A 23,952-nucleotide genomic window follows, 5' to 3' on the forward strand; every position below is an offset into this window, starting at 1 on the left:
AAGATCCAAGAAATACCTTTATTCTTAGCATTATAGCATAATCTTGGTCTTTAATTTTAATCGTAATTTATCTTACAGGAAAGGACAAGCCGGTGGGACGATGCGATTCTTTATTTCAGTGACACTTTGTATCGCGTATGAAATTTTCGCTCAAGAATGCAAAAAGGATGAGCATGCAATTTTTGGTATGATGCTTCGAAGACACACCTTCAAAAAGTTGAAATCGTCGATTGCAGTCAAATGTAATCGAGCGTGTAACGATGATTTTCGATGTCACAGCTTCAATTACTTAATTACGGAGAAATTATGTGAACTAAACAACCGGACTAAGGAGGCCAGACCAGAGAACTTTGTACCAAATTCGGAGAGATATTATGTCAGGAGTAATAAGAAAAGAGGTGAGTTTCATCGCCCAAAAGGACTTAACAATGAGTGTAAAATTTAAACTTTCTAAACTACTATGGGGTTTGGTTGGTTAAATTTGAGACACCATGGACAAAAGACATGATATTACTCCAAATTTATACTTTCGAAAGCAAATTATTTTCCATGAAAGAAAGTGGATAGCGTTATCCGTAGTTTAAATTTCTGGGCCCTAGCTCTTTTTTTTTTTTTGATCGAGAGGAGTAATGAAATTTATTATCCAACTGCACAAAGTAGGGAACAAATAATGCGAGTGCAAATATCCCGCGATATTGTACAGTTATTTCGACAATTAATTATTTCCCACCGTAAAAAAACCTGTTTGACAAGTTGGCTACACTTGCCTTCTCTTGTACCGTATTTAACAACTGTTCCATGTTTGTTAGTTAAGAGCCTTCAGCTCCTCAAGTACCGGCAGCGATTAATTCAAAGCGTCGTCGCTTTGTGATCGAGTCGGATGATGAAAATGAAATGTAGTTTTGGAAATTATTTTCATATGCAAACGGCACATCCATGTCTTTAAGAGCTTGTCTCCTGGCAGATTCAAAGTTTTGTTACTGGCGATAAATTATGAATCACTTTTCATTGATAAATGTACACTTTTTTCATACTTGCAGCAAATGCGTACAATATGAGAACAACAATCGAAAATAAAATTTAACTTTTAATCGTTTTGAAACCTTATGTGACAAGTTGACGGCTCAACTCGTAAAAATACTCAGCGATCTACACACCTAAACGTCTAATAAGAAAGTTGTTAGAGGGTGGAAGTACAGATAGAAATTATCTTTGATGAAAACATTTCTTGTCCTCAGTTCCTCTTGGTTCCATTCTTGAATTTCCAGCGGAAACATGTGAAGAGATAAACGCCAGCGAAGATGGAAAAGCAAAAAGTGGCGAGTACTGGATTTATTCCGTTATAACGGGAAAAACTGCTCTGGTTTCTTGCGATATGGAACCAGAAGGTAAAAATATTCAAGTTCTTGTTGTTGCGGCTGATATGAATGTGAAAAAGTTTGTTTAAAAATTTATAGTTCTGGTAATTTAGATATAAAGGTAATGACAATAATATACACTTTTTGTTGCCTTTCAATGAAAACCTTAAAGCAACCATAATAAATAGTAGTAGCCTTACCCTCATCATTTCCCATTTGCACATATTTGTATTTATTGAGTAAAAAAAGTTATGTGTACTCTAGGATTCGGTAGACTTTCAAGGGCCAAATTCTTTTTATCATTACGGCTCGACCAAGGAACTTTAGCAAGTGATTAATTGCAAAGCATTCAGACCAAACTAGCATATGAATATGCAGCTTTTGCAGGCAAATGTGTGTGTTTGATGATCGTTACCATTTTAACCGACTACCATACATACCAAAAGAAAAAAAAAAAGCATAAAATCGACTCATGTATGTGGCCTGCAACATTTCTAGCGCGGCACTAATTATTCCTGTCCTACATTGTATGTGATATTTGTATCAACCTGCTAATCTATATCAACAGATATTGACGAATGTGCCAGCGGTGTTCACAATTGCCACAGTTCAGCTTCATGTACCAACACTGTAGGATCGTTCAAGTGCTCATGTAACCAGCCCTACATAGGGGATGGAAAATCTTGCATTCCTCTCCCATCAGGTACAAAGTTGAGTCGGGTCTTCCACTGTTGCTGCTTTTGTAACCATGCTTTCACGCAGGCATCCGGCTTTACGTAGATACAAGCAACAGTGGGGTAATAAACTAATTACTCAGATAGTAATCAAGCAACTAGCAACTTACTTTTTTTGCTTCATTTTTGCGCTCAAGGAATTTTGTTGCTTCATATCTTTGGATTTCAAGTGACGTTATGAAAATCGAAAACCCAAAATAATTAACAATAATCCACTTAAGTGGAGGAGAGTAGTCGTGGATATTTATCGAACCGTCAAGCGCCGAGGTAAATATCCACCACTTTAATCGACAGTGGTAATGAAGAATGTTTGAATGTCAGACAATATAACGAAGATTGGTTGAAAATTAGATTTAACTTAAAAGAACTTGCAAATCACTTCCGAACCAGCCAATCAGTGCACGCGAAAAGCACCATTCACTCAGGTGTTTTATACTAACAAGGGCAGCAACTCCTTGGTGTTCGACGGAAGGGCACCTACTTGGCATCCCCATACCGAGTTCTTAAAATTTAGGTCATAAATCATCAGCGGAAAACCTGCAGATCTGATACTTTAGCAGATTGTTTTATTTATGATTGTTTGTTTATTGATAATGTACAGTAGCTCACTCTCCTGCGGGTGGGGCGTCTAGTATGTAGTTTTGCTTTTAGTTTTCAATTGGATGACAGTGAAAACCATCAACAGTAAACTCCTAGGCAACAACAGGGAGAGGATAGCGGATGACTCAAAAAGTAATCATGCAACGAACACTGCCGAAACTTTTTTTTTTATTTTTTTGCGCGGAATGTTTGAGACGGTTGCTTGCGCTGAAGATCTTCCGCCTTAATTCCAGGGGAAATTAAATATGCTTGTAACAACAAACGAGGAAAGTCAAAACAAGAAAAACCATGACTACTTGAATTGAATTCATGTTGTGACTCTTTAATGTGATTATGCGGCCGTAAAACTATTTCGTAACTGACTTCATTTGTTTGGTCATGATGGCTGGATATTGGCTGCGTCTTTATCGCGTTTTTTCCTGGAGTCAAAAACGTAAAGATTAATACACTAGGAGATTTTAATCTCTTAACTACACTAATAAGTAGCGCAGAGGTCATATATTCTATATAAATCAAATACCAAGGGTTTTACTTGGTTTGTTTCGATTCTTGGACCTACGTCAATCATTTCTACTCTGTCCATTTTAGAGTGTCAAAACTATGAAAGTCTGACTGGGTCAGACAGAAAGATAACCTATGGCAATCAAAACACGGTTTGTGACAGGGGTATTCATGGTTGGTATCGCTTTGAAGGAGCAGCAGGTACAAGAATGCCTACTTCATGTCCACCAAAACAGCGATGTAACACTCACGCATCCGGTTGGCTAAATGGTGCTCATCCCACAGTGGCTGATGGTCAGGTCACCAGGACAGTTTGCTTCCACTGGAGGTCAAACTGCTGCAACTGGTCAAGATCTGTCAACGTGATAAACTGCGGCGATTACTATGTTTACTACATAACTGGCACACCCGCATGTTCCCTCCGCTACTGCAGCACCGACTAAATCGATGCTGGTTCAGAAAATTATCAATTGCTTGAGTCGTCTTTTGAACGATGTTAACTGTGATTTATATGAATTTTACTTTAGCGATATCAGATAGTGTGTTGTGATTGGTCACAAATAATAATGATAATCATGATAAATTAAAATTTAAAAAATTAAGAAGAAGAAGTAACATTAACTAAGGGACTTGTCATTATTTATAGCCTGGTAAATAGAGAATTTTGGGGGATCACAAGGTTTCTCAGTGGGGGACAGAGGGGAATCGGTCTTCCCCGACAGAGAATGACGGCAGAAGACTCTAGAGAATTGAATGTCAGTGAACTGGAAATGACAGCGGAAGGGTAGGGATTATAAAAATGTACAGAACTGCACGGAGGAGTTTCAGGTAATCGTGACTCCATCAAAGTCCTCCACCAGCAAAGCCCTTCACCCCTGCACCCGCCCCCTCCCCCCGACAAATGATAAATAATGACATGTCCCTTATGTGTGGCTGTTTGTAAAAGCTCTCCGGTAATCCTGATGATGAAGCTGGTCAATATGTAATGGTTCTCCATACATATTTTTCTCGCGTATTTCATGAAGCATTTTACCAAGCTGAGGGCTAATGATGATTTTCAAGGGGTGAGTTTCACATGAAATCACAAGAAACTTTCGTCTAAATAATTGCACGAATTGGTACCCTGTGTTTTTGGTGGTAAAGGGTCTTCCAAATCACTTGCACTGTTTACTAATTGAAATAAAGAAAAAAAAATACTCGCCAAATGCATCCGAGAATATCCACTCTTAAGTTACCTTGACCAAATAAAACTGGGTTAGAATACCCAATTATCTTGATTCAAAGTTATCATTTCGAAAACTCAAAATGTCAAAGGCAGCTTAATTAGAAACCTTTAAACTCAGTGTTTTTTTTCAGTCATACTCGTGGTTTTTGTTTTGACTGCTACAAATAGGAGTCTTAAACATGTTTTTTTTTTCCTTTTTCATAGATTTAATTTCATTTTTAGGTCAAAAACCTAAAAACAAAAGCAAAAAAACCGCTTTACGGACATATTTTGTTGAACGAAAACGAAAACTCTATGTAAATTATAGGAGGGCCGAATTCGACGAACCTCCCATTTAAATCAAACTCTTTTAATTTTCTTCCATCGTCCGGACGGGTTTATGACATTACAGACAGAAAATGATGTGCCACGATTTACCTAAGCAATTTTTCGGCATAAGGCTACTCCGACACCTACATGGGAAATTACGCGCGCCCTGATTAGGAGGTTAATTGCTGCGAAAGATTTGATATAAATTTTTCATTCAAGATGGCTTTATTAAGGCAGGGAAAACTGTAACTTTCACGATTTTTAGGCAGGAGTAAATCAGTGCTTGCCGCGAAGATTCAGAGCCAATTTCATACAGAGACATTGAAATATTATTCTTCTGACAATTGATTGCAAAAAAAAAGGAACATTCGAACATTCGTCTGTATTAATTGCAGTAGCTTTAGATGGAATGGGCCGGCACTTGTGGCTGAGTTGCAAAGGAGAAACGCTGATTAAAGGCGTCACGTTGATTGGAAGTTTTCAAAAAAGGAGAATATACTACAAAAAAAAAACCGTGAAAATGCGGGCATTCAAAGTGGGTTTCATTTACAAAAGCTAAGAGCTTTCTGTAGATATACTTATTTGCTATTTTTCCAGGACGGAGGAAATTTAAAAAACTGCTCAAAATCTCAGGAAAATGCAGTTCATGTTCTAGTCGAACATTATAATATAAAGTAATTTCCTAAGTCATTAATTTGCAGGATTATTTGGGTGAACAGTACTCAATTGTAAATTTCATTATGAAAGCCTCTTATTAGATAATGACTAATCTACTGTGTGTTATAAGATACTGAAGTTCATTGGACTTGACCTGAATACCGTAGCTTTTCCTTCAAAGTCAATGGGATTCTGTACATCAATAATATTGGGAACAGGCCCTTACAATTTTATATTCTCATTTTAATCGACAGAGAACGAAGTTATATCGTCTAAATAATTCTGCCTCAACGATGTGTTTAGGACCTGCTGATTAACACGTCTTCCTTGCAAAATACTCTTAATTTGTTGTGCTGAACGTTGTCTGCATGTTCAAATCCTTGACACCTTTAAAACTGTAAAACATAAAGTCTGACAATTCAAACCACTGTTTGTATAACACAAAAGAAATTAGGATTGTAATTTACTCAAAGGTATTAACGAATTGATAAATATAAAACACACAGGTATGTTCCAGTGGATTGATTCCCTGAACGAAGTTATAAACTTGAGCTTTTATCCGAAGGATGATCTTATCTCTGTAAGAAAGGAAAAAATGTATGTACAGGAAATCTAAGGATCAGGTCAGATATTTTGAAAACTTAATGTGCAGATATCACACTTAAGGACTCATGTTATGCTATATTTTCATAGGTGGTAGTACATGGACGATCTTAGTTGGTGGAATGATTAGCCTCGTTAATTCTTTCTCTGTATAAACGTTAAATTTTCTCAGCATATGTTTATATTTTCAGGGCCATTTTGATGAATATTTAAACATGTGTAAACAAGCATAAATAGATAAATTTGTAAGATTATACACTTAGCTGGTTGTACAACGCACTAAACTATACATTCAAATCGCAATTTCATGAATCATTTCCTGTCCTGTCTTTTTTTCGTTAATCTCAGGTGCATAATTAACAAAACTCGACAAAAAATTACCGTAATTTCTTACTGAAATTATACCGCTTTCTTCAACCCAAATTAATCACAGTATATATTTTTTTCAAAATTTCTCTTAGAGGAGAGACGAACCAGTGGTAATGACGATGTGGTTCTGTATTGTTATTGCAGTGTGCTACTTTAATGAAATTTTTGCTCAAGAATGCAAAAAGGATGAGCATGCCATTTTGGGCATGATGCTTCGAAGACACACCTTCAAAACTATGAAATCATCGATTGCGGCTGAATGTAATCAGGCGTGTAACGATGATTTCCGATGTCACAGCTTCAACTACGTCATTTCCAAGGAACTATGTGAACTAAATAACCGGACTAAGGAGGCCAGACCAGAGAACTTTGTGCCAAATTCTGCGAGATATTATGTTAAGAGTAATAAGGAAAGAGGTCAGTTTAACCATAGAAAACCCTCATCAATGAAGTGAAACCCATCTGAACAATAGTGGCTTTGTAGAAAAGTAAGACCATAGGTGAATGACATAAATTGGTCTAAATTTATACTTTGAAGTTATTCCCACATTTAAGTCAGTAAGCAATTTGTAACCCGAAAGCCTTTTTCCATCGAGAACCATTGTAAACAAAAGTGAATATTTTTTTTTCTTTCACTTGCGCACTGTAATAAGACGGAAACCCGCAATGAAGTTCATGACGTCAAAACTTGCCTTCTCTCCAGTACATGTATAGATTTAGTTTTATTTTTAGTGGGCAAATGGAATTAGAATTACTTTCTGAAGAAAATGTTTTTCGACCTCAGTTCGTCTTGGTTCCATTCCGGAATTTCCAGCGGATACATGCGAGGAGATACAACGAAGCGAAGAGGGAGAAGCGACCAGCGGCGAGTACTGGCTTTACTCCATCACAACGGGAAAAACTGTTCTTGTTTCTTGCAATATGGAAAGAAAGGGTGACAGAACTGAAGTTTTTTTTGTTCTTGTAATTGATGTGGATGTGAAAAATTTAATTCTAGTGATTTACAGGTAGAGTAATTGATTTTTTGTGCACTGTTTGTCTCTTTTCGATGAAATCCTTGTCACAACCGTCAAATATAGCGGTAAATATCATGTTGTTTTCTCATTTGTCCATGTCTGTATTACATCAGTTATAAAATTTGGGAACACCTTAACCAAAGTAAGGATACGGTAGACCTTCGGAAGCCAATTTTATTATTATTTTTTTTGCACTAATTATTCAGCCCATCAAGTGTTCATGGCCAACTAGAACCTGTCAACACGAGTTAGAGATACTTTTTGCGGCGAAACATCTTATAAACGGCAGCTTTTCAATTTCAGTCGCATAAACATTTCCTGATTTCGATCGCACGTGCACATCTCTGCAATCGGTTTGGGTGTAAAACTGGACGAAGGTCCAAGAAAGATAGCTTGGCAGAGAAGAAATTCCACGCAAAAAGGCGAAAAAAGGCCTCTGAAACAGACAAAGGTTCGTGGTTTGAGGAATTTTAGCTGATGGCAGTCGATCGAAAAGTTTTACCGCGGCTGCTCGAGCCGCGTGAGACTCGAAATTGCCCATAAGCAGAGTTCAACAAGATTTTTCAGTTGCAACTTGTTGGTGGTGTTCTACGAAACATATTTTTGCAAATGTCTACTGGGCCTTTGCAGGTTGCCCCTGTGTTTCTATTGGGGGTCGGCATTTCTAGTGGTCAGGGTGTTCAAGTAGTTTAACATATGGTCACCTAAAGAAGTGAAAGGTATTAATAACAAATATTGAAAAAAAAAAACGGAAAGCAAACAAAGATTCTTCGTTTTTATACAAGTGTGTGCATTTTCAATAAATTTTTCAAGCGTTAAAATGTAACGGATTGCCTTGAAATGTTTTAAACTTCGATTTCTCGGTGATGAAATACGTTGTAGCTGTAAGGATTTTTAGATTTCTAAGGGATTGCATATTTGTGCCCCTCGCAGACAAACAGGCACAGGCAAAGAAGGACTTATTACCTGACCATCTTGCTGTTTGCAACCAGTTAATGTCAATTTATACTTTTCATGGATGGTATACTTGCTTATATTCGACAGATATTGCATTAATTGCACAATTAACCATATTTTTATACAGAGGTTAATTTTAGGGTGAATGGGAGAAAAGGACGCTTTGGCACTGTACAGACGTTTACAATTCCACGGACCACCCGCTATCTCATCAAAGCCTGGGGCGCTCGGGGAGAGACTGACTGACTGACTTGCCAACTGATAAACTTATTACTTTTTAACATTTTGATGTCAATTTACATTTTTCATTGTTTTTTTTTTTGTCATTTATAGTAGACGATCTAGTTTCTTTTTATTTCTGTTGCTAGCTGAATTTGGAGCCGGTGGAAGAAGAGGACGCTTCGGCAGTATACAGACATTCACTGTTCCGCGGACCACCCGCTATCTCATCAAAGCCTGGGGAGCTCGGGGAGGAACACATTCATACGATTATGGAGATTATCCAGGAACATATTATGGTGGAAAGGGAGCGTTTAAAGAAGGGAAGTTTAGACTGAATAAGGGAACAGTGTTAAATATTGTGGTGGGACAAAGAGCAGGGGATTCAGTGGAGGTTAGAGGAGGACAAAGCACCAGGCAGACTGCAGCTCAACTTGGAAAATCTGTGGAGGACAATGCTGGCACTGGAGGAGGGGGAGGAAGTTTTGTTTACACTACAGATAATGTTCTGTTGCTGGCTGCAGGAGGAGGAGGAGGAGCCTCGGGTGGGTATAACGGTGTGGATGGTCAGGCGGGATCAAGTGGCACCAGTAGCGTGGGGAAAGAATCGTCACAAGTTCGAAATGGAGGTACAGATGGGCAGTCAGGTCAATGCAACAGATATGGCGCTAGCTATCATGGAGGAGTGGGTGCAGGTTGGTTTGGTCAAGGTTGCACCAGACTAGGATCCTCCCATGGGGAAAGAGGTGGATCACGTACTCAAGGCTGGATCGGAGGCCAAGCCGGAAGTATGAATAGCGGTAATAACGGGGGCCCTGCACCAGGAGCAGTTGGTGGGTTTGGAGGCGGGGGAGGAGGTTCAGAAGATAACGGGGCATCAGGGGGAGGTGGTGGGTACTCTGGGGGAGGTAGTGGTACTCATGCGAAACAAGCCGGAGGTGGAGGAGGCTCGTACTGTAGTGGAAAAGATTGTTCCGGTTTGACTGGTGGGAATTCGAACCACGACGGAGTTGTGCAAATTTTGGAATTGATGAGCTGAATTAAAAAAACTGAATATCAAATAATTCATTTCGTTTTTCAAACAGTTGCTTTGTGTACCAAAAAATAATTGTTTCAGGTCTGATTGGAACGTTTTTATCTATATCCCAGTCTAGTTCCTAACTTCAGTATCTTTCTGATTTCAAATCTCATCGATTTTAATCCTACTTTTGCGGAGGAAAAATAAAATAAACAAATCTCTATTCCCATTTCTCGGTCGCCCTTAGGCCTCTCGGAAAGAAATTACGAGGGCAATCGGAAGTCTACTTTTTGAAATATTAACAGCACCATTATTTAGGTGAACAACACTGAACGGTAAGTTTTAAAATAAACGGCTTCATATAATCACTGATTTACTGCGCCTTACAAGATATTCTGGATAATCAGACTTGACCTGTAAACCGTAGTTTATTTACTGAATACATCGAGCTTCTGTCCATCAATTATTTGGAGAAAGGACCTCGCAATTTTATCTTCTCATAGTTGATTATCAGCAGGTTATGAGATCATATCGTTCAATGAAATCTAACCGTCATCGATCTGTATAAGATCTGCTGATTGACCAATCATTCCCAGAAAATATTGTTATTTCGTGTTGTTGGCTATTGTCTAACTATCGCAAACCTCGACAGCGACGAAATTTTAAGAAATAAAAATATTATTCTGAAGTGTACAGCGAAAACTAATCAAACACTTGTTTACAAACACACGGGAAAGTGAAACTAAGAAATTAAAGTGTGCGATGTGTCTTCTTTTGTAATCTGTCTCAAGGTAAATAAACTAGTGTAATGAAATGAAAACAGTTTCCTACCTGTGGCTTGATTCCCTGAACAAAGTTATGAACAGTTCCCGCTCGTACGGGCGCTATCACATCGCTTGGATAGAAAACGAGGTATGTACAAGATATGTAAAGTTGCAGGTTAGTTATTTTTGAAAGTTTACTTGAAAACAGTACAGCTTTAGGCGCATTTTTCGCAGCACATTTGACTGGTCATTTATTTTCTTACGCTGTTCAAACATGGAATAATTATTAATGATATTTCTATTTTAGAGGGCCTGTCGAGTTTTCCAAAATAATAGTCCTGACCTTTAAGACCATAAGGGAAATGAAGTTTTAAGCACTGTTTTTTTTAATCATATAAGTTACTGATCTTACGCCTTAGTCAGGGGATATAATGGCGACCTGTATGATCAAAACTTAACATTGTACCTTACTTTCTCGAGACGATTATTTCCTTTTTCTTTGGTTCTTTTTTCCTCGAAGAGATGGGGACATAAAAGAAACCAACCTGAATTTCTTGGCTGCATTTCAATGAAATTGTTTGTTTTTTTTTATTGTATCGGGCAAATATGTCTCAAGTCCCTATCACTTCAACTCATTTAGGATAAATTTAATGATTGTAATGGGTTAGAAACGACTTCTTTGAAAGAGAAAAATATTTATAATATAAAGAGAAGCAGGATAACATCTAAAGGCTAAGATACTTGCAGAATGAACCTGATGTCAAAAATTCTCTTTTATCTTTTTTCTTTTGATATAATTGATCTGACAAATATTGAAAGGATCTCAATAATGTATCAGTACTTCCTCCTAAGAGAGATGGAAAAGTCTAATCTTCTTTTGTCTTCTGTATTTATCTCGTAAACGTTCGCGTAATTCAATTGTACACATTGATATTGGATTGAATTAATAAGTCAAAAAGAGACTATCACATTCCACGGAGACAAGTTTTAAGAAAATGACACTGTTTAAAAACACAATTTTTACTTACCCCTAAGTTACGGTAATGATGCACTTTAACAGTAAATAATCTGGTTATGCTTTGCCAAGTGAGAAAGTCGCCGTCCAAGAGCATGCGTATCTATTTTTCAATGGAAAGAAAACATCCAACCTCGACAATTATAATGGATGTTGCAACACACAAACGGGCATAATAACTGCGTCTTAAGTGTTACTTTCTCTCGCTATATCTGATTTTATCCTTTTTTTCCTTTTTTATCTTCATTCTCAGTGAACAATTGTGAGTATAATGAAAAAAAAAAATATGTATATATATGTATATATACATACATACATACATATATATATATATATATATATATATATATATATATATAACTAACTGCAGACAGTACTGTTTCGGCCTTCTGGGCCTCATCAGTGCAATGCTGATGCTAGGACGGAGGTAAGACCATATAGCCACCCCAAGTGATCTCACATATGTGGGATCATCTAAGCCATGCCAGAGTGCTCAAACTAGAAAAACTAGAATATATATATATATATATATATATATATATATATATATAATTTCCTCGCTTATGATTGGCTTTAAAAAACTCCAATTTTTCCAATAATTCAATTGCCAAGTTTTACCAGAAGTTTCATTATCAGACAGATTAATAAGCCAATCACATTCAAAGTTGTTTTTAAATCAATCAATCACAACCTTGGTTTCAATCATCATAACAACGGTTAACAGACTCCTGAATTGTGGGTTTCTTGGCAATATCTTTTAGAACACTGGTGTCATTCTGTTTATGCAAATTTTTCCTTTCTTTCATAACTTGGCCATACTCTTTTTCTCGGTAATTGTAATTTTTATGATTAATTGGTGATAAGACTTCGTGTCGTCCAATTAGGTCGAGATGATACTCGTGCTAAACAAATCGGACTCACGCTGCGCAGTCGTCCAATTTTGTCATCACTCATATCATTTTTGAATGAATTGAACTCCGCTTAGCCTCAATACCATTACTAATCGATAAACATACCTTAATTCTTTATCACGTCTAAGGAAACCTCTGGTTTTTTTTTTAATTTTGAATTACTTCAAATTCTTCCAACAAAAAAGGACGAGCTAGTGATTCTGCATTGCAGTTGCACTGTACTGCGTTTATGGAGTTCTCGCTCAACAATTATATTTATATAGTTAGGTAGATGTAACTACCTTTCCTTTTCTCATAGAAAAAGCTGTTGACAGAATAAATGAAAGAGACAAAAGAAGAGTACAGTAGCTGCTATCAAAATTTCCAGAGTCTTTGTTTCACTTTCGAACGATTTTGCGTGGTCAAGTAGACAGGTTTTGCAGCTAAATAGGTGTCTGAAAATAAAACAAAGGGAAAAAAAATCACACACACACACAAAAAAAAAGTACCTAGTCCCATAACTATTCAGGGAGAATATTACTAAGAAATAAATTTCAATGCCATCACTCGCCAGTTACGACATAGCTACGTGCTTATTCATTTGTTTTTGTTTTGATATAGTTTTTTTCTGGTTTTTTTTTTTGGTATAACGATGAGAGCCTAAATAATAATTTTTCTGGAAAAACGTATGTGGCTCAACATGTTTTTCACCACCGTAAAAGTTCGTGCCACTAAAATTTATTTACAGATACTGACGAATACAACGCTTCCATACCTCTTTATGAGGAAAACGGCAACTGCAAAAACAAACCAGGATCGTATCGTTGTTCTTGCAAAACCGGTTTTTGTGGAGATGAACAAACTTACACAGGTTAAAGAGAAATAATCAACTTACATTTTTCATTGGAAGTACTACCACCTCATATGATCAATTCGAAAATGAACTAAGATGTCTAATCTTTCCTCAGGCAAAGCCACTTACAATTTTAGAATGGAAGCATGTTACAATTCCAGAACTACTCTTAGGGCCTGTTTTAGGGAGTTAGGGGACCCCATGTAAAATAGGTAACCCGATCAGCCATATTCGTTTACATACAATCTTACAACCTCGGGATCCCGGGATGAAGTTTTTCGAGGTTGTCAGCGCGATTGCAAATGTAACATAAAAGCGACCCCGCCCGCGCTGTTTACTCCACTTTGAAATGTTTACATGGCTAATTACGATCCTGACTGCCAGAGTTACCCTACTTGTCATTGTATCATGTGTATCAACTTTCTCATCTATGCCAACAGATATTAATAAATAAATGTGCCAGTGGTGTACATAATTGCCACGTTTCAGCCTCATGGACCAACACTCTTGGATCCTTTGGCTGCTCACGTAACCTTCCGCACGAATTCGAAGGGGATGGAAGATCCAGTAATCTCCCATCAGGTAGGAAGACAATTCGAGTCTTTTCTATGCAAGTATTGCACCTCAATCCTGCTGCTGTTTCTATAGCTACTCTTTCATACTGACTATCGTTGCCGGTCTGATTAATTTGAGCAGCGCAGGTATGCTAACTTGATTGACTGAAAAATGAATAGCACCTAGAAAAAACCAATATATTACAACAGTTAACTCGGCGAAATGCGAGACAGCAGCGCGCTTATGACGCGTTCTATCCACCTACACAGGCATAGCGTATTAACTGTCTCTTTCACTGCCCTAGTACACTGTCCAATTACAAGTGCTCAAATCGGGCTGGTGATAAACAATCACGTTCAAGAATTTTGTTATAGTTATGATCAGAAGTGTAATTTTTTGGTGCTATCCATTCGTCATAAAATGATCAGTAATTGGCTTCGCTTGTATTGTCAAGATCGCTGAGAACATGATTGTTTTGTCTACGTGTATTCCTGAATGACAACCACTGAAACTGTTACACCATAGAATAACATATACGTAATGTACTAAATAACAGATCTTCAAGCAAATATTGAGGATATGGCCAACATTTCATTTCGAGACTTCTCTTTTCAGCTTTCTTGTTTTGTTTTTGTTTTTGTTTTTTGTGTTGATTCTGTCTTTAATTCTTTTTCATTTCTCCTCTCATGAATCTTTATATTTTCGCATTTTTTTAGAATGTCAAAATTACCAGAGTCTGACGGGGAAAGACAGAAAGGTAACCTACAGCAACAAAACACGGTTTGCGACAACGGACCAAAGGGTTGGTATCGTTTTGAAGGAGCAGCGGGGACAAGAATGCCTAGCTCATGCTCTCCAACACACGGATGCAATTCTCACTTACCTGGCTGGCTAAGTGGTGCGCATCCCACACAAGCTGTTGGTCAGGTCACCAGGACGGTTTTTTTCCACTGGCATTAAGACTGCTGCTACAAATCAATTACCGTCAAAGTGATAAACTGCGGCGGTTATTATGTTTACTACATAAATGGCACACCCTGGTGTCACCTCCGCTATTGTGGAATAAATTCAATCGATGCTGGTCGGAAAAATTTTGAATTTTGTGTAATCGTTTTAAAAATTGGTTACATCTATGTGTATTATACTTTAGTACTCTTACAGGTAGTAAACGCTCTGTGATTGGTCATAATTAGCCCCGTATTAAAAATAAATAAATAAATAAATAGATAAAACAAAACACAGAAAAAAAGGGAAAAAATAAGGAAAAGAATCAATTAGATTTATGTTGTTGATATTAAAAGTTTTCTCGAAGGTGAGAAAGAAAGTGATTAGGAAATTTGCAATGCTACATTATTTTTCTTTCTGCTCCTTACTTTCAGAATCTTAGTGGGGTGTTATGTATCATATTTAATTGACGGTTTGTCTAGTTATATCTTGGAGGATTTCTTTACCTGAAAGATGAGCCCTCTTATGGTTATTACTTTTTACACGGTAGTGTCTTGTACACGCACTTAAAACAATTTAAACTTCAGGATTGGCACAATATGAATAAACAGTTTGAAAGGTGTTATTGAAAGAATATCACAAACACAATTAAGCAGCTGGGAATAAACGCATTTTAAACCTGTGCCTGCGTAAGTGTTGTTTATATTCAAATCTGCTTCTCATCAAAATTATAATTTGGTTGTATATTGTCATTAACCGAATTTGCAGATTTTTAGTTAATTCTGCTTTAATTATTATTATTATTATTATTATTTGCGGATAGTATAGGGAAAATTGAAAATGCTACGACCGATGTGGACCACGCTTGTTTCAAGTTGGAAGTCCTTACGGGCATAACACATACAAACAATATATGTGACACTGGGCCAATTAAGAGAGTGAGAGCCAATTAAGAGAGTGTTTTGTTTGCATTTCGTGTTTATTTTTGTTTAGTTTGATTTCCCTTTTTTATTTTTACAAATTAACTTAAGGTTTCCTTAATATCATAATCCAATTACAGATTGCAAAGAAAATGTTCACCATGACGACTTTGTACTCAGTAATTAGGTGAGAGCAAAATGTGTAAGCTTCTGGCAGGTAATTACTGTTATGTAATATCTTGAGAATCTGGCCACTATTTCAAGATTATTCGAAGTCAAGAGGATTGTGTATCCTCCCTTGTCGGCGCTTAGATTCTCAATAATTTCGCAACTATCTGTCACACAACTAATCCACTGATATGGACAAAAAAAAAATGGATGAATGGTCTTCCTATTTGGCAATATTGAACACTTCTAAAATAAGCTGGAACTTCCGACATTGTTTTGTGCAGGTGCTGGCAAGATATTTTACACTAATTTCTATCCAGTGAATCCAGTGCTCAAAATTTTAGTATTGTAGAATTCGCCTCGAATCCGTAAGGAATAAAGTTTAAGCCGATAACCGTCTTCTCTTTTTAACCAAATTTGCTTTTGTCTATTAGCGCTGTGCAAACAAGCACTGATGATACTGAGCTATTTCTGTTTCATCACTGTTTCGGCGTTTAGCCAGCTGTTTCAAGGAGGCGATGCAGGACAATGTCGAAGCAAATACTCCTCAACCTTCCAAAGGATGTTAATTGGACACACTTTCAGGAAATTAAAGACTATCTCGCCCATTGAGTGTTGGCAGGCTCAATTACGTCTTTTTCCAGAACATATGTGAATTGAATAATGGAACCCGGGAGAACAGTCCCACAAATTTCATTTCTGACACTCAAAGATATTATTTGGGCCGAGGTACGTTATGAAGCTTACTTTGAAAAACCAGAATTACGGGCCTATGTGAGAGCTAAGATAAAGTTTGGCTTGAAATTGCTGGAATTTCAAGTCTACCTGCAAACTCCGAGCAAAATACTCGAGGCCTACTGCAAAGTTTGTTCTTAAGAATTCTTATTCTTAGGGATTCTCAGAAGTTCCAAGAATACTAGGAATCTGGTTCTCGTAGGAAGTGTATGAACATTTATCACTTGGCCGAAACTTTGAATTTGAGCTAAGAAAACTTTAACCAATTTACAGCACATTCAATTTTTTTTCTTGGTTGAAATCATTTCTCAAGCAGTATATCTTTGCAATCTTGGAAAACTTTTAGTTCGCTAACGCCATCAAATGGCATTCGACATTTCTACAACACGAAAAAATTAAGAGTTACTCCTCTGTTTTCATTCGATTTGATCACTATTTAGGACTTAAGAATGGCTGCCTGTCAGGATCGAGAATTGTCCGTCAACGACCATTTTGGTGAATTGCTCATATTTTGCTCAAAGATACCCTTTGATAAACTATTTTCAAAAATCATGTTTTTAAGTTTCAGCGATTATTAAATTTTCATAAATTTGCAAAAATCTGAAAACGCGGTTTTCAGGCTCCCGGAGCTCAGGCTCCGCATGAAGCACAGTCAAAAATTAACTGCAAAAACCAAGCCCCGTTTAAGGATGAAAATGGAATCAATCAACACCAAACTTCACACGATATTAGGACAACTATTTTCATTCAATTCTAGTGAGTGATTTTTTTTGGGCACATCGATTTTGGGATTACTTAAGCCCTTGAAAGAACATCCTCACAGACCGCGTAAAATGGCAGCGAAAAACGGGTGATATTTCACGCGAAAAAAATGTGGAAAGTGTGGAAAGTGTGATGCTCGGAATCGCATTGCTTCCCTTCGAAAATGGCAGAAGTGTTTGTGACTTGAGCGAGCAAAATGATGCAAAGTGTGTAAACAAACAACAAGATTTAATCATATCGAGTTGTTAAATCTCCAAATTAAATCCGGCCTCTGCTGTGTCGGTTTGTAGCTCGGAAAATGTAAAGTGACAAGTAAATTATTCCGTAAGATATTCGAAAAGGTTCTACAAAATATTTTTTGGCTAAAAATCTGCAAGTGAAGTACATATTACATTAGTACCAACTAACATTCAAGTAATGCAAAAGATACATTCGAGAGAAGCTACTTAGTAGATTAGTGCTTGATTCCATGCTGATAAATTAGATTTTTTTTATCTTTTACTTTGAGAACTCATTTTCTGTAGGTTTAAATACATGGAAAGGCGACTTTTGACCTTCAAAGTAATTAAATGCAAGGCGACAGTTCTTGTTATCCTAGTGATTATCAATGTCACGCAACGTAACGCCATTGGAAACGTGTCGGGGGTGCTGAAACATACCCGCGTAGAAACCGCAAATGAAATAATTATGTCGTTAAATTATAGAAAGAAATCCCGCATTTCAAAATGAGCGGAAAGAAATGTAGGTTGAATACTCTCACGTCTGTCAGTTTGCATGTGTCGGCTACCAGATGAGTAAACTTCATTACCGATGTGAAGACCAGAAAAGGAAAGTGAGGGTCAATATTGGCATGATTAAAAGAAAAACAGAACAAAACGAAAGAACTTCTAGTTACTCCACGAGCTTTAAAAATGAGATAACCAGTAACTGACGATTAGGAACGAGTCACCGTTAATTCGTTTCTTCCTCACTTTTCTATTCTGCTAAACTAAAGAGAAAGTCAGCATCACGATGACTTTTGGCAAGTACATTTGCTGACAATCTCTTTCAGTAAAGCCAATTACGGGGCCTTTTTACGCATGGGCTTTGATGGTATATCGAGGCCAAGGTCTTCACACATCTGCTGCAGCATGGGTAGCTTCAAGATCTTCAAAGAGTCATTTAGCGCCTTTTCACAAAGATCGTACTGATCGTAGATCAGGAGATGGTCAAGTTGTATTGACGCGACAGTCTCCTTTGCTTCGCTAAAATTACTCTCCTCTTGAGCTGCTCGGATATCAGCCTCATCAGGATCTCTCTGGCGTACTAAGGCACTCTTTCCTTGAGAAGAAGGAGGTGATCTGGGTGGTTGTGAGGAATTCCGATGACTGGAATAGTCGTGCACCATCGGTGCCCCGGGCACGCCGCATTTCTCGAGCAACTACCTCTGCGTCAAGCTTGTGGCCTGTCGTCTGCCCTATTCGAAATTTAGATAAAAGGTACGACTCTTGCTTTTCACTGAACCTGTAAGCCTTCCTTACTACTCTAAGAGACCATCCTTCTTTCAGAGAAACACGAGAATCTTCCTGTCGTACAGGGGCTTGAAGCGATGGCAGCTTTCCCACACCTTCCTCCAAATACGATTTGTAGCCAATTTTTGCGAAGTCCATTAAAGCATCTTTTTCTGGTAGCCTGGTACATTTTTCAAGTGACAAGTGCTTTTCTAAGGCTGAAAGCCTTTGAAAAACACGAGTGCAGCCATCTTGAGGACATGAATACACCCCTGCTGCCTGGCCACGTTCTATGGAAGCTGTCTCATCAGCCACATTTTCTTCCCCTGACGATTTGTGGGGGGGGTACTTTTATAGGAACGGAAATCTCCTGCAGAAAATGATGGCTGCAGAATCCCTTGTCCAGGACCTTCAAAAGATATAGGAGAAATATAAATATGAAAGCCACACAGCTAAGAAATAATTATCTTGCATCAACGCGTAGCCCTCAAAGGCAGCCCACGACAGAATACCGTGTAAGAGGGGTTTAAAATATTCACCCTTTTTTCTTGTGTTTTGTTTGTTTGAGCAGCGTTTTGTAAACATTTAATCTCCTATGGAAAGTCTTTTATGATGCATTTCGGATAAAATTTTTCCCTTATTAATAGAAACCTTACAGAACAGACTGTCATAAACTAGCAGAAAGGCCTGGGCTCACTCAAGAACCATTAACTCACCAGAAGAGGATTTTTCTATTTTGATCACTTTTCCTTGGCCTACGGAATATGCGCGCCAACAGGAAATAGAGCCCACTGAACTAAACTCAAAGTTGTTCAACTTGGTGATTCCTGTAATGGTTTGCACATCGTCTGGCGTTTCTTAGATGGTATACAGAGAAACCACTCGTACACCTTCCAAACTGCCATGGGATAGCAGAGCTTCCTTCAGGTCACTGGCGGTGCAGACATCATGGCCTTCATTAATAAACGCCCTAATGTGGCTTTTACAGCTCGCAGCTAGTCGATCTGCAGCCCCTTTCCCGCCGTGTGGGTCGCTGAAATCAACACGGACTATCTTCACTCCGGTGTTCGCTGAATTTTCTTGGCACTTCGTTAACGTGCGGGAGGAGTGGTAGCAGCCAGCGTTATCTTGCCTGAAGTAGGCCTTGTTGATTTCAGGATACTCTTGCTTCAATGTGGCTAGAACATGTTGCATAATCGCGGTAACAGCAGAACTTCCTTGGGTACAGGACTGAATCACATGAATAAAGGCTTGTCACTGTAGCACACCCTCTATTCGTCTGTATACCACGGATATGTGCCAAGAAATACCCCGCTTACCAAACCACTCTGTCTGTGACTCGCGGTATCTCTGAGGCAAGAACTTCAAGGCCCAGTCATTTACAATGAATACTGTTCCAGAATTAAGGGCATCGATGACGTCCAAACGAGCCTGATCTTGATGGGTCGACCTCAGCAAATAGCACTTCCATGACTGGATGGCAAGCGTAGCAGAGCTAGCGAGAAACAAAGCTTCGTCTTTGTCTTCTTCTGTGGTAAAAGATGCTTCATCGACCGCAGTAGATATGTCATTCAGGGTCGAATGCAAGCTTTCACATTGGTCACAGAGCTCGTCATGGTTGTGTTTGCATTGCTGCCGCAGGTCAGAATCTTCGGTGTCACTCAGAGCAAATACACTGCAATGACTTGCAACGGGAGAAGAAGAGCTCACGTGAACCTGAGTGAAAATAGGAAACACAGCTTGACACAAAGCATGGATTACCATGTTACTGCAACATTAACGACAAAAAATATATGCAATATGTATGCTTCATGTTATCTAAATCGAATAACCTCAATAACCTGAGAAGATAAAATCTATTACAAGCATAATTTATACTGATAAAAAACGAATACCAAGAGCAAAAACCGACGTATATTTCCCAGTCAGGGTGGACCTGTCATCGGAACGGTTTTTTCGTGCCATACTTCCATCCATTTGTGAAATAAGATCACCCTGCTTGAAAAACATAATCCAATTTTCTTGGAACTCTTGACACTTTCGGTTGCTTACCTTGAAATCACCCTTCAGGTAGAATTTGGCCACCTTTAATGATTTTACGTATCGCACTTGCCACTCCTTTCCACGACCAAGCTCCCCCAATTGAAGAATCAAGCCTTCTAGTTCATCGAACGCACGCGCCCCGTCTGCTGCAAAATAGTTAAGGCCTTGGAGAGACTTTCTGGTCGAGGCCTTGCATTCATTTAGAACACGCAGCATCATCCGCTCGCTGAACGCCTCAAATCCAGTCTCTTTGCAGTACTGGGTATACTGACGCACTATCCTTTGCGGTATCATGGTGCGACTAACATTGGGTACTTCAACCAGTTGTCCAGAGGAGAGCCTCAGTGTTTTTTGTCCGAATGGCAGATCTTGCACCAAATGGGGGCTTGTTATATAAGATAAGAAGTGATCCAGTTGTCTTGGGTCGACTCTTATCTTTGATGAAGGCTGGGGGGTCACTGAAGCGCCGCTTCCGTGCTGAAGACGATGCAGATTAGCTATGGTAAAACGATATCTACTTAAGCCAGGTATGAATCGCGAGATATCATTTTAATTGGAAACACCACTCATCATCGAAAGAATTTGCCGTCTTGTGTCCCACCCATGGGCTTTGTCATATGCCTCAGCTAAGACCTGGAGGTAGCATTTGGAAGTTTCGGAGAGTTCGTGCAGCCCGAGTGCTTCGTTCATGGCAGGATAAGAGACGACTGCTTGCCAAAGAGAACCTGCACAACTGGGTGTTAGGTCGTGGAGCACAGAAGAAAAAATCTCTGCGGTTCGTCTAGTATACTGAAGCTTAGTGCTGTCACTGGCCTTTTCCCACTCAACCCAAGGTTGAGAGACAGGTTCAACTTTTTTTGGACACCAGATACTCGTTCAACTTTTCACGGGAATTTGGCTTTGAGGTGATGCTCTCTTCACTCGTTGAGGAGACGAGGCTTTCAGTATCGGGACTGAGAAACGTCTCGTCATCCTTCAACCCCTGAGATGATATTTCCAGAAACATCAAGTCCGTCTCTCACTGCCAGCACTTGATTCCTCTCCTGGACGGTCTGTTTCCATCTCATGAACCTACGAAAAGGTTTGCTCTATAAGCATCAAATCTCTAAAACCGATTTCTTCGTATATGTTTGTAGGGAATCAGTTTCGGGTAATAAAAAATATCAGCAGCACCAGGTACTGTTGCGGGACATCCAGAAAACAAACAAATGTGGGACAGAAATTAGCCTACCAAAGTGCGGCATAGCACCCCTCCCCTTCCCCACCCCTCAAATAAAAAAAAGTGACCGAAAAGCAGTGAGTTTTACTGGTCAACGTAGGAGCCTTGTCCCAGATTAACAACTGTGTTTGTCACGCTGTGTTTGTGTTAGTTACGTGTTTTTTCTTCCTCGATTTTTTTTCCAATTTCTATGCTCTTCTAAAAATGACTCTTTTCCTTTTAAAAAACAAGATTGAGATCATCAATTCATATTTGAAGCTTACCATTGTCTGTTGTTCAGGTATCTGCACCACTCGAGGCTCTTTAGGGGTAGACACAGTACTTGCTCCAGCGCCCTCCGCCGGCGTCTGTTCATCTGCAACTTGCCTGCAGATAAACTCGTCGCATCGCCTACAAATTGCTTTTATTAAAAAAAAAGCAAAGTAAATAACTCATATAAATTACTATTTCTAGGTACAAAGTAATCAATCTGTCATCAATCAGACGAGAAAAAACGTTGGCAAAATAAATTGCAAAGTTTCCTCACAAATATAAAATTTGCTAGCTTGAGAAAGTTGAAACTTATAGTGCTTTTTTTTTGTGTAAGGTATTACAAATAAACGTGAGAAAAAGCAATTTCATGAGAACATTTATCAACAGAAGCAATTCAACTTACGCGACCCAACTGGAACTAAGGTGTTGGTGTTGCAAAAAATATACATCGATTTTCGGCTATCCACACGGTTGCTTCCTTTGGCACTTGAGGACTTATGTGTCACTAGATCGTTGGGAATTGCACAAAGGGTTTTCCTAGTCCTCCAACGTATTCCAAAGTCTACCCTATGGCGTGGGCAAATAGTCAGGGTAAGATGTTTTTGCTCAAATGAGAAAACACCTGTAAAAAATATAACACCAATTAAATCTGTTGCAGCACTCATTCATAAGCACAATAAAGTTACCTGAAAACACACAAAATCAATATTTACCGGCTCTGGCTAATAGCAGCTTCATTTCAGTTTTAGAACCTTCATCTGCACTCAGTCCAAGAGTCGATAGATGTCCAGTTACATCTTTCGTGCAATCCTCGAGTGTAATGCATTCCACCTGAATTCTTGATTTATATATACATATATATCTAAAACAAACTAAAACAAAGCCCTTGCAGCTGAAATGTTTAAGAGTCATTCAACAGACTGATCAATTGTCACAATTTTCGTAATCGTAATACTTGTAATGGTGATCGATGAAATGACTGTAAGAACATTTTCGACGGTGATTTTATTTTCTCTCAGCTCTCACACAACTCTGAATGTACGAACTCACTATAACTCAATATTTTGTGGAATACAAGTCAAACAATTCCAGAATTAAAGTTTATTTTAAAACCTTTTTCCACCAGGGAAGGAATGATAAGACTAGCGTTTGTTTACACAACACACATCATTTTGCTCGCTCTGGACACAAACATTTGTGGTATTTTCGAAGGGAAGCGGTCCGATTCAAAGCATCAAAGTTTACTCCGGAAATAAATAGTATCATTATATTACGAATATCATGTTAAAAAATTGAAAAATGAGGTACCAGGTACACTTTTATCGCGGTAGATTTAACCTATTTTTTGCTGTCATATTAAGCGCTCTTTGAGGGTGTTGCTAAGAAGACTTAAAAATTCTCAGTATCAATGTGTACAGAAAAATTAACATAGTGAAAATGGATGGGAAGGCTTTTTCTTATATCGTGTGAAGTTTGGTGTTAATTGAATTCATTTTAAGCCTTCAACGGAGCTTGGTTTTTGCAGTGAATTTTGGACAATTTGATAGGCGGAAAACCGCACTTAAACCGCGTTTTCAAATTTTCGCCAATTTATAAAAATTTAATAATCGTCGGAACTTTTAAACTTGATTTTTGAAAATAGTTTACCAAAGGGTATCGTTGGGCAAAATATGAGCAATTCACCAAAATGGTCGTTGACGGACGATTCTCGATCCTAACAGGCAGCCATTCTTAATTAACTGCATCGTGGTAGGAGTAAATGGCCCAAAAAAAGG

General features: G+C 38.4%; 2 protein-coding genes and 1 pseudogene across 3 annotated transcripts; 1 reads left to right on the forward strand and 2 right to left on the reverse strand.

The window, feature by feature from the left end:
• Positions 1–100: 100 nt before the first annotated feature.
• Positions 101–9,779, forward strand: LOC149052516 (uncharacterized). Its single transcript, XM_089181128.1, has 4 exons — positions 101–398; positions 1,239–1,388; positions 1,927–2,073; positions 8,710–9,779. Exons 1-4 carry the CDS (start codon positions 101–103, stop codon positions 9,585–9,587), a joined length of 1,473 nt encoding a protein of 490 aa, XP_089037254.1. The 3' UTR covers positions 9,588–9,779.
• Positions 9,780–17,614: 7,835 nt separating this feature from the next.
• On the reverse strand, positions 17,615–21,605 carry LOC149052517 (uncharacterized; annotated as a pseudogene). The gene is made up of 3 exons (XR_016185791.1): positions 20,716–21,605; positions 19,380–20,379; positions 17,615–19,072 (listed from the first exon to the last, which is right to left on the reverse strand). The product of XR_016185791.1 is annotated as an uncharacterized LOC149052517 (transcript).
• A 106-nt stretch (positions 21,606–21,711) lies between these two features.
• On the reverse strand, positions 21,712–23,291 carry LOC149052518 (uncharacterized). Its single transcript, XM_089181137.1, has 3 exons — positions 22,581–23,291; positions 22,189–22,325; positions 21,712–21,777 (listed from the first exon to the last, which is right to left on the reverse strand). The coding sequence occupies exons 1-3, from the start codon at positions 22,840–22,842 to the stop codon at positions 21,712–21,714; spliced, it is 465 nt and encodes a 154-aa protein (XP_089037263.1). The 5' UTR covers positions 22,843–23,291.
• Positions 23,292–23,952: the final 661 nt, after the last annotated feature.

This window comes from Pocillopora damicornis, chromosome 1 (genome assembly GCF_964200805.1).
Source record: "Pocillopora damicornis chromosome 1, jaPocDami1.2, whole genome shotgun sequence".
In the NCBI taxonomy this organism is placed as follows: Eukaryota; Metazoa; Cnidaria; class Anthozoa; order Scleractinia; family Pocilloporidae; genus Pocillopora; species Pocillopora damicornis.